This window comes from Mirounga angustirostris, unplaced genomic scaffold, assembly GCF_029215605.1.
Source record: "Mirounga angustirostris isolate CCGP_5_RB_7025 unplaced genomic scaffold, mMirAng1.0.hap1 SCAF_17, whole genome shotgun sequence".
In the NCBI taxonomy this organism is placed as follows: domain Eukaryota; kingdom Metazoa; phylum Chordata; class Mammalia; order Carnivora; family Phocidae; genus Mirounga; species Mirounga angustirostris.
This window is the reverse complement of record NW_026991725.1, coordinates 55,537,191-55,548,370: the sequence shown is the minus strand read 5'-3', so window position 1 is coordinate 55,548,370 and position 11,180 is coordinate 55,537,191. Positions and strand designations below refer to the sequence as shown.

Here is an 11,180-nt window from a genome sequence, read left to right as displayed (position 1 = left end):
GCGCCCCTGGCTGGCCGCCCGGGCCGAGTGAGAGCTCTAGGGTCTTCCTGGCCCGACGTTTCACAGCCTGAAACCTCCGGGGGGAGGCGCAGGGCCAGCTCAAGCCCTGGCGTCCGAGGCTCGGAGGCCCCAGGCCCCCAGAACGTTTTCCGTCTGTTTCCAGACGTTCTGCAGCCTGTTGCCTTCCCAGTCCAGGAGTCCGTGGGCCTCTGCGAGACCCGCGGGCGTCCACGCGGCGGCAGAGGTGCAAGGGAGGCACCCAAGGTCGCGGCTGGGCAGGAGGCGCGCGCGGCTGGGCCCGGGGCTGCGGGTCGGCTCCCGATGCGGGCTGGGCGGCCCGGGGCGGGGACTGGAGCCGGAGCGGCCCTGCACCCTCCCAGAGGCCGCCTCTGCGCTCCCCAAACGCAGAGCGCCAGGCGCATGGAGGCTGCAGAGTCGTCCGGACGGGAAGGCCAGGGGGCCATCCCCAAGCACCCCGGGGCCATCCCCAAGCGCCTCGGGGCCATCCCCAAGCGCCCCGGGGCCACCCTCAAGCGCCCCGGGGCCACCCTTAAGCGCTCCGGGGTCATCCCCGAGCGCCTTCGGGCCATCCCCGAGCGCCCGGTGGCCACCCCGGAGCGCCCCGTGGCCACCCGCGAGCGCCCCGTGGCCACCCACGAGCGCCCCGTGACCATCCCCGAGCGCCCCGGAGCCACCCCCGAGCGTCCCAGGTCGCGCTGCCCGCTGCTGTCCGGCTTCCGAGAGGAGCTGTGGGCTCTCCTGCTTCTGGCGGGCCCCGCGGTAAGTAAGGTGGCCTCGGTGGGAGGTGGGTCCCGCGGGTCGGGGGCCCGGTACGCGTGTCGCCGCGGGGCAGAGCGGGCGGGCGCCGGGGGACGCGGTGCCCAGAGAGAGCCCGGCGGGCGCGCGTCCCTGTGCCTCCGCGTGCGTCCCGGGCCGCGCTCTGCACCCTCTCGGGGGCGGCCCCTCCGGGCACAAACCGCACAGGTCGCGCAGCCGGTCCCCGTCCGGGCGCTGGGAGCCCCCAGGGAGCCGGGACCTGCTCGCCTGAAGGCTGTCTCGGGCGCCTTTCTGGGTGAGGATTCCGGCGAAGCGAGCAAGTTTTCGCAGGCGTTTGAAACTTGTTTGAATGCTGGTTGTGAGTCGGGACTTCAGCTAAGTTACCATGAGGCAGGGAGGAAGGAGGTGAAATTGTCTCTCTTGCATCGCGATCTCCAAATCCTTCAGAATCTCAGTTAATCTCTGCAAGACGAGACCAGAGGCATCCTGTCCCACGCTCTCCTCCCCGTTATTTTTTCTTAAAGTCTTTAATGTGGTTTTCTTTGGGGTTGAGGTTTCTTCTCAACATTAGGTTAGGGTTTTTTTCCTGCGTTATCTATTTAAAAGTGATGTGGGTTTTCAAAACCACAAGAAACAGAATCCCATCCCTGTTCTCCTGACAGCTTGGGTGGTTTTCAAGTCAACAGAGTGAGTCATTTCATTGGACAAGACGAATCCGTTGTGTTTTTAAGGCATACGTTTTGGGCCGCTGAGTAGACATTCCACACCTGCAAAGGGTAAGGTGGGCGGGTGCGTCTTCCTGGCGCGGTGACAATTCTGTTTGTGGGGCCCAGTGATACCTGCTGTGGTGTGCATGGGGGCAAGATAATGCCACGGAACGAAAATTCACCCAGCAAAAAAGGTGTTTGTGAAGCTCTCTTGAAAAACGGGAAGAATGCATGGTTTGGAATCTCCATACCTGGCCCCCAGTTCCTGCTTTGATCTCAGAAGGCAGGTTAGGAAAAGCTGTGTGAACTTGAGTAGTTCCTAACTTTTTAGTCTCTGCTTATCCATCCATAAGCTGAGGAGAATAACCCGTGCCCCAAATTCCCTCACAGGGTTGCTGTGAGAAAAGTCTGTATAAGACTCTTATAATACAACAAGCAAACACCACGAGGCAGCATGCTGAGACCCAGCCTCTCCAAGAACAGGTCCTCTGTCTCTGCAGGTCCCCGAAGTAACCTGGCCCCCCTTGATGTAGGGGACCTTCCAGGTCTCTGGGATGAACACTGGCCTAACTGCTGGGCCCTTTATGTTTGTGTGTGTATAGATAGATGTGTATAGATGTGTGCATAGATGTGTATGACTGTGTTAGTTACAAAATTTGTCCTCGTAGAAAAAAAACCTGGAATACCACGACAAAGAAACAAAGGAAAACACCACCCAGAGATAATTTCGGTGTTTTCCTTCCAGTCTTGTGTGTTTGGGTTTGTATGTGACGGCTTTACCCAATGGAATTCTGGCACTTGTTTAGTCTCTTATGAATTGTATATGGAGCCCCTCTTGGTCTTTGTACAGCTCTATTCCCATCTGCTGTGAGTTTTCTATTTCCTGAGGGGCTTGGAGGAGGAAAAGATGCCTCCTCCTCCTCCGTGCTCAGTGTCCCAGACTCTGCTCTCCAAGGATCTACCGTCCGTTAGGTGGGATGCCTGGTCTGAATCTCCTCTCTGTGATTTTGCCTCTCCCATTCCCTGTCTCCCTTCCAGGCCTCTTATATGAGCATTGACCCTTAAGGATCCGAGATAGGCTTCAGGCTCAGGTGTTCAGACTTCCTTACCTCGCTCTCATCGAGCTTTCAATGAGGCCTATAAAGAGGGAACACAAGGGAAAGAGGTGCATGTTGGAAGGTGTGTCATCACAGGTTCTATTCTGCAGAAAACATTTGCAAAGGAGGTGTAGCTGGTAACTACTTAGCCTTGGGCATTTCAATCACGCTTTCTTTTCGTTAGGATTGTATTTCTTTTCTTCTTCTTTTTTTTTTTTTAAGTATTTTGTCTTTATTGCCAGGCTCAGTCGGAGTCCTGAAAAATAATCCCAGAGAGGGATTGCTCGCTCTCCGGGAGCATGGGCTGTGCACACCATTACCGAGGCTGGAAATGGAGTAGAATAGCCTGGGTCCAAACCGAGGGAGCTGGTTTCCGGCTGTGTGCACGAAGGACCATCTGAGAGGGAGCTGGAGAACTTTCTAGGGCTGCAGGGCGGAAGGACCAGAGCAGGCCCCGCAGGGTGAGGGGCCTCTGGACGGACGGGCCAGACTACACACGAGGCATGCAGGCTAATGGTTTGATTTTTATCCTATAGGCAGTGGGGAAAGTCCTTGGTGACATGTAAGCTCAGTAGGAGGAAGCTTCCACACAGGCACAGGATGGTCTAGGCTAAGGTGATAAAGGTTTGCAAGAATAGGAGGCATTTCAAAGGGGGCAGGTGGGAGGAGGAGGCCTGGGGGTGGTCTAGGGCCCTCCCTGGCTCTTTCCCTTCCTTTCCCAGGCCTCCTAACTGTCTCTCAGCTGGATGCACATCTTCATCCCCCTTCTGCCTTGATCCCAGTCTGGACCACGGCAGCCTCCTTGTGTCTTCTCCCCTCTTCAGCTCACGCTGCCCCAAATGCTCCATGTGGAGCCAGACACCAAAGTCCTCTTTTAGAGGGGAATGGGCATGTGAGCTTGTCACCCCCTTTTGTTGGTCTTGTGGGGTCCTCTGGGGTAGGGCTCCTGTCAGGCGCCTGGGTCTTATTATTTCTCTGGCTCCCGGTCGTCCTTCCCCCAGCCTTGCCTCAGACCCCATTTCCTCGGGCTGCTCTGTTTCCTCTGCCTGGAACGTTCTCCCCAGACGGACAGCCCACCTTCACCTGCTCCTTCACCATTCAGGTTTCAGTGGAGCTTCATTTCTTCCCGAACCTTCTCTGACTCCCAGGTTGTGCTCTTAGAACTCCTCTGTCGTATTTGTAGTGCCCATCGCCTGTGTAATTGGTGGTGGTATTTCACGTTGAACCTCTTTCCGGGCTCTACGGTGGGTTGCATGGGGGTAGAAATGGAGTGATGGTGTTCATCTTGCTCGGCATGTAGTTTGTGTTGCAAAGACGTTGACCCCAGTTGACCATCCGTAAGTCAAGTGACTTGGGTCCCAGTTGTGCCTCTGTGACTAGCCAGCTGTGTGACTTGGGGCTGCCTGGGTTTTCTCCTATGTCAACGAAGAGGCTGTACTCCATGACCTCGAGGCTCCTTCCAGGGCTGACCTTTCGATGCCAGGGGTGAGCTTTCAGGCATCCACGGGAGGGGGGTGAGACCAGGGCTTCCAGAACGGTGCTCACACAGCAAGCTCACTGGGCAAGCCTACACCTGTTGCCTCTGCAGCATCTGGCCCTGGAGAGCACCCTTCCAAAGCCTGCAAGGGGCAATAGTTTTGGTTCTTGCTGCCTGGCTAAAAAAATGAGCGGGGCCTCCGTGATAGGAAGAAACAGAGGCACGGTCAGCCTGGCGATTTCTATCGTACATTTGTCTACAGCTAGTCACTGCCCATCAGGCTGTTGTTGAGACAGCCATCCTTGAGACACAGGGGGGAACAGAATGGGCTAATTGCTCAGGCGTGGCAAGAGGCCCCGTGATGGGTCTCGTCCTTGACCCCGCCGCGTCTTGACCGGGTGTGGATGGGATGGGTGTGGGGGTGTTGAAAGGCAGATCCCACAGCGCCAAAGACATCTGGGATGTCTCTTGAGCTAGGGCAGGGCATGGGCCTGCTGAGCAATGTCCCCAGGTGATCCTTATGTACGTGAACCACAGCGATGGCCAAGAGCTCACCCAAAGGGCTTAAAACCAGGATTTGAAAACAAGTATGCGCGGCTAGCAAATATCAGCTCTGGAGCCAAGATCTCCCTGGGACTGATGGTCAGAAAACGTTTCGGTGTTGTGCAACCTGAATCCCATGTTACCGTCACCCTAGCAAGGCTGCAGTGGGCCCAACAAAGAAATGGTTTGAGCATCTCACATGGATGAGCTTAACTCAGCCAGACTCCCTGGCCTTTCGTCTAGGAAACATAACTCTTTCCAGCCTTGGACTGGGCACTTGCCCTAAGAAAACGCCCGTTTCCCCGCCCAAGTACAAAAGGTGTTCCGTGTAGCGCAATTAGTAATAGCAAAATCGGGGAAGTGGCCCAAAGGCCTGACCCTAGATGAGGCTGAGCATGTTCTTTATGCAAAGCCACGAAAACAGCTTGTGGGGGACCAGAGCATCATGTAGCAGAAGTATGCCATTCTGTGGAAAGGGGGGAAACAGATTCCATGACGCAACCATTTGTAAGAGTTGACATGGCTGAGAGGATAATGACCTGAAAAGATTTGAAAGTGATGCTGAGTTTACAAAAAAGAAAAAAAAAAGGACCCTGTGACCATTTTTTTTTTTTTAAAAGGTTTTACTTATTTTATTTGAGACAGAGAGATTGAGAGAATGAGCGGGAGGAGGGGCAGAGGGAGAAGCAGACTCCCCCGCAGAGCAGGGAGCCCAGCACGGGACTTGATCCCAGGACCCTGGGATCACCACCTGAGCCGAAGGCAGATGCTTCACCCTGAATCAAGCCACCCAGGTGCCCTGTGACCTTTAAAGTTATAAAAACTCACAGTCAAACAGACATCAAGCTCTGCTGGATGAAACCACAAAGCCCACCTGTAGGGTGGTGACATGGCCTAGATCGTGGCCATCCCCTAATATAGGCCTACTGGGGGTGGGGGGACGGGGGTCCCTTGGCTCTCGCTTTAGGTTCTCTAGAATTGGGTTTTTCATACCAACTTTTTGATTTTTCACCCCTGCCCCCAGCTTTTCATTGTCCCTTGCCTCTTGTCTCGTCTTTGGCTTACTTTTGCAATGCATTCTAAAAGCGTCCCTTCTGCCCTTCTCAGTAGCAGAAAGTCCTATTGGACTAGAAGCTGTGCCGCTGGGGGCCCAAGAAGGAGGGCACCTTGTCTGCAGTTGTGACTCTTTAGGCACCTGTTCTATCTTCCGGGGAATGGGAGTCAGACCTCAGTGCCTCTTGGACCATGTAAACCTCCTTGGGAGAGGGGCTTTCCTGAGAGGTACTGCATGGCCAGGGTCTGGCAGGTGGCAATGGTGGGGTGTGAGGTAGTTGGGAATTACCCTAAGGAAATAAGGTCAGTGTCCAAACAGGCAACTATAGGATTGTGGAGCAACTCATGGTAGTTCTTGGAATGGTGAGGAAGAATGGCTCAAGGTTCCGGAAGCAGATTTTGCCCTCCCACCTGAGCCTTCTCAGGATTCAAGAATTAAAGGTGCTTGGCAGATTGGGGGATGTCTCACCCCAAGATTCCAGAGCCCACCGACCTTCCGGTTGGAGAGCCCCATTCTTAGCTCAGGGGTTCCTGTTTGTGGCATCTCGTGCTGGCTTTTGAAGGCTGTATTCCCTCCAGTCCTCCTTGGGAATGTGAGATGACAAGGGGGTTATCCCAGAAGGCGGCCCCTGAGAATTTCAGAGAAAACATACCTGTGATCTATGGCTTGAGAATCTTAACATGAAAAATCAACTCAAAAAGCCGGGAAGTTCTCAAAAATGGGATGCTGATCGCGGTTGGAAATGAACTCTTGAATATCCTTCAAGAAGCCTACCAGAAGTCGCACGTTTGTCTGTGAAAGTGGGCAGAGGCTGACTAACGGCCGAATTTCTTTACCTTTTTTTTTTTTTAAGATTGATTGATTTATTTGAGAACAAGGGAGCACGATCGGGAGGGGCAGAGGGAGAGGGAGAATCTCAAGCAGACTCTGCACTGAGCGCAGAGCGCAACTCGGGACTCCATGTCACGACCCTGAGATCACAACCTGAGCCGAAACCAAGAGTCGGACCCTTAATGGACCGCCCTATCCAGGCGCCCCTTGGTTTCTGGAGTCGACTTGGAGTCGATTTGGAGAGCGTGGGGGGCGCCCCCGTGCGCCGGGACCTCGCGCCCTCCTCCCCCTGTGATGGTTGGCACTCATCTATAGCTCCTTTTCTGTCTCTTCCAAGTTCTTGGCGCAGTTGATGGTGTTTCTGATCAGTTTCACAAGCTCTGTGTTCTGTGGCCACCTGGGGAGGCTGGAGCTGGATGCTGTCACCCTTGCCATCGCGGTACGTATGGGACTTGCTAACACACCTTTCTGAAAGCCATCGGTATGAGTTTCCTCTCTCAGGAAGTCCCACTCGTTAAGGGCTTAAACCAGCACAATTCATTATCTTGGTGCTGGAGGTCAGAAGTCTCAAATGGGTTTTGCTGGGCTGAAAAAAGGTGTTGGCCGGGCTGTCACCTTACTTCCGTTTGCAACTATAATTCTCCTTTGCCCTGTAAGTTCACATTTTCCTAGGCTCCGGGGGTTAAGATGGGACATCTTTGGAGGGCTGTTATTCTGTCTGCCACATCAGTGAATCTGTAATCCATGGAGCTCTTGACTCCTGCCCCCCACTTCCATCTCCATGATATAGAACTGGAAGATGACATCCTGGGTCCTAGTGTCTAAACCTAAAATTGGGAGGAACCCCAAATCCTCTTTGTATCTTAGATGTGAATCCCCCAAACCAAAGAGATGTCATCGACCTCTGTCAGGGGCTAACTGGCTATGTGTGGCCAAATGGTCCTGCCGACTTGTTTCGTTGGCCAGCTAGGTGTTTCTAGAAAGGTGGAGCCTGTGGCTTTCAGCAGATGTGTGTCCCGCTTCTTCTCCGCCTCCCCGGTTCCCCCTCACTGCTGCCCTGCTCAGGCACACGTTTGCCTTATTTGCCTGGTCTCCCTAGCCATTGGCGTTTGCTGCCTCTGAACTGTGCAGGACTATTCTGAGTTGGCCCCAGGTATATATATGGGTTGTCTTGCTTTCAGGGAGCAATATGGGCAACCCCCGGCTTTATTATCCTTTTGGTTTTTTTTTTTTTTAAAGATTTTATTTATTTATTTGAGACAGAGAGAATGAGAGACAGCATGAGAGGGAGGAGGGTCAGAGGGAGAAGCAGACTCCCTGCCGAGCAGGGAGCCCGATGCGGGACTCGATCCCGGGACTCCAGGATCATGACCTGAGCCGAAGGCAGTCGCTTAACCAACTGAGCCACCCAGGCGCCCCTCCTTTTGGGGTTTTAATGTTTGGAAGTCTGGGGGAAGAAATGCATTCAGCGAGCCTCTAGCAGATGCCCTTTCGCCAAGGAAGTGCAAGAAGGCTGGTGCTTCTAGGCTGAGCCCAATTGGGGCTGTTGTCCTTGGTTAGTGCCCTGCAGACTCAACTGCAGATGGCAGGTTCCAGACATCCTGTGATGCCACACCCTGGTGTTGGAGGTGCTTCCCTGGGCTCCCCAAAGCTCCAGGGACCCGGGGATTTAGTTGGTGTCCCTAGTCAGGACAAGTGCACCCAGGAGCTCTCTGACCTTGACTTCAGAGGCTTGATTCTGAGCCCTTTAGAGTCCTTTGGGATACAGTCCCAGGCCGTGCTTGGTCTGGGGCAAGTGGACTTATCCAGAACTGCTAATGTGCGACATGGCATTCCCCTTAAGGATGATTCACGTTCCTCTGAAATTGGGGACCAAAATGCCCAGCACTTGGGAAAGAAAAGGGCTTGGTAATAACCTCTGGCTGAGATTTTTCTTTTCTCCAAGTTTGTTGCCCGTCTTTTAATTAAGCGGGCCCAGAGGATTTGTGCCAGGGCTCCAGGGGAGGACAGAGCTGAGTAGGGTGACTTGGGAGGGTTGCCGGAGGCACATGGCAGCCTCTGATCAGTGGGGACAGAGAATTCGCCTTCCTGTCTCCCTTATACTGCGTGGCCGTCTTGGGTTTCTTTCCAGGTCATCAATGTCACTGGTATCTCCGTGGGCTTTGGCTTATCTTCTGCTTGCGACACGCTCATGTCCCAGGTAAGCGGAAGCTGCAGGTGACTCTGGCAAGTGACTGTGGACACGGGAGCTGGGAGGGCCCCACCGGCAGGAAGTGGGGAGGGTCTTGTGCACAGAGGGAGGGACTCCCCGACGGCAACCCTTCAGTTCCACTATCCAGTGCTTGCTTTTTTGGAAATGTGGCTGGGTGCCTTGCAGGCTTGGGAAGTCATGTTTGCACGTCTGGCTTACACTACCTTTTGACCAAATAGGGGACATTTTGTACAAGCCCGTCTTCGCACTTTCCACATCACTGAGTTTGGCACCGTCCCGTGCTTCTCGACCTTGAGTGCCCACCTGAGCTCCCTGGGGGGCTTGTTAAAACAGGCCGGGGGCCTCCTGCCAGTGGCATGCTGGTAAATGTTGAATGTCCATGTCTTGGGCGGGAGAAGGGCAGATGTTCTGACCTGCACGGTTTGCTCATTCCGGTGGCAGAAGGAGCTCATTTATAGCTGGTCTCAGGCTGCCACACAGATGTCGCTGAACATGGGCCAGGGAGAGACATGCACAGTTTGGCTTTTGGAAGCCCGTGGGAGCGGGCTTCGGCCCCCCCACTGGCCGTACCCCAGAGTTTCTGCTTCACAGGTTGGGGGGTGGGGTGGGGGCAAGGTACTGCATCTCTAAGAGGTTACCAGCTGATGCCACCCTGACTGGCCATCAGAATCTCATGGGGAGCTTTTAAAAACGACTGCTCTCTGGGGCCCCGCCCTGGACCTGTTAAATCCAGACCGTCTTTGGTGGGACCGTGGCATTGGGGTTTTAAAAATGTTCTCCAGGTGATTCTAATGGGCAGCCAAGTGTGAGAACCAAGAATACCTAAAGAGCGTGGCAAAGTCCTAGGACCATCTGATTGAAGGCTTTTGGGGGGCTGGGGGGTGCCGTTCCTCTGCTAACGGCTTTGTTTGCATTGTGCGCACCCAGACATACGGGAGCCGGAACTTGAAGCATGTGGGGGTCATCCTGCAGAGGGGGATCCTGATGCTGCTCCTCTGCTGCTTCCCCTGCTGGGCGCTCTTCCTCAACACCCAGCAGATCCTGCTGCTCTTCCGGCAGGACCCGGCCGTGTCCAGGTAAGATGGGCCCATGCCGAGGCGCGGTTGGGTCCATCTTGGCAGAAAGATGGTCCCATCCAAGTTTAGCAAAGGCTACACACCAGGAGGGGGGTCAGCGTTCCTTAGCGGACTTCTGCCAGGCCATCGTGCTGTCCACGCCTGCCACCTAAGATCTAGATCCCTCCTTACTTGAATGACTTCAGGGTAAAAAGTTTGGAGCGAGACAAGACTTGGCAAACGTCCCCCACTTGACTGAGATAGTAGTTCATGGCGTTTGTTCATGGTTTCGTGGTTCTTGACCCTGGCTGATACTCAGATCACCTGGGTGTTTTAAAAACCCACCCATACCTGGTCCCCCACCCCTCTCAGGGTTCTGTTCTAATTGGCCTTGGGGGCAGCATGGGCATCAGTGTCTTTCAAAGTTCCCCTAGATGATTCTTTTTTTTTTTTTTAAAGATTTTATTTATTTATTCATGAGAGACGGAGAGAGAGAGAGAGAAGCAGAGGGAGAAGCAGGCTCCCAAGGAGCAGAGAGCCCGATGCGGGACTCGATCCCAGGACCCTGGGATCATGACCTGAGCCAAAGGCAGACGCTTAACCGTCTGAGCCACCCAGGCGCCTTCCCCTAGATGATTCTAATGTGCTGCCAAGTTTTGAGGCCTGGCTTAGTTCGTAAGAACCTTTAAAACAAGTTCTTGTCCTAGACCAATGGCTGTGAACCTAGGGGATCTTTGGCAATGTTGGGAGGCAGTTCTGGTTATCTGTCAGAACTAGTATGGGGAGAAGCCAGAGATAACTACAAAACATCCTCCTATGCACAGCAGAGAATTATCTGGCCATCGTGCTGAGGTTGAAAAACCCTTTCCTAGACCTAAAGATTTGGAATAACCAAGAGCGGTAACCTGGGTATAAGATGATGAGGTCTGTGGGTCCATTTTCACATTTGCTCCAGCACGTGAAGCTCATTGATTCGAAAAGAGCCAAGAATGGGAAAGGGGGTGTTCGGTAGCTTATCCTCCCTACCCTTCCCTCAAAACGGAGACCCCTGCCACCTTTTTTTTCTTTTCGTTATGTAGGCTGACCCAGGATTATGTCACGGTCTTCATTCCAGCTCTTCCTGTAAGTTTTCAAGGGGTTACGGGGCCCCCTTCTTGAGGTTCACTGGTAGAAGGCAGCTGCGGTACCTGGGAGCTCAGTGTGTTGGGTCAGTCTTCCAGGATTCATACATGTGACGTTGGCTCCTTCAAGGACCGTGGCTTTCATTATGCTCATGAAAGACACACGTGTCTGTCCCTCAAGGAACACCTGGGTCAAGGCAAGTCCAGGAGGCCCCTGTCCCGAACTCCTCCGAACTTCCGGAATCACGCACCAAAAGGAGTTCAGACTTTTTTTTTTTTTTGAATGGTGGTAATTTCTTCCTCGTG

The 11,180-nt window shown here is 53.9% G+C and overlaps 1 protein-coding gene across 1 annotated transcript in view; it reads left to right on the top strand.

Moving 5' to 3' along the window:
- Positions 1-420: 420 nt before the first annotated feature.
- Positions 421-11,180, top strand: part of LOC123854783 (multidrug and toxin extrusion protein 1) — a 36,571-nt gene continuing 25,811 nt past the window's right edge. The window contains exons 1-5 of the mRNA XM_045890271.2: positions 421-780; positions 6,824-6,925; positions 8,618-8,686; positions 9,626-9,774; positions 10,833-10,875. Of these exons, the coding sequence (XP_045746227.1) occupies positions 421-780; positions 6,824-6,925; positions 8,618-8,686; positions 9,626-9,774; positions 10,833-10,875 (723 nt within the window). The remainder of the gene's footprint in view (positions 781-6,823; positions 6,926-8,617; positions 8,687-9,625; positions 9,775-10,832; positions 10,876-11,180) is intronic.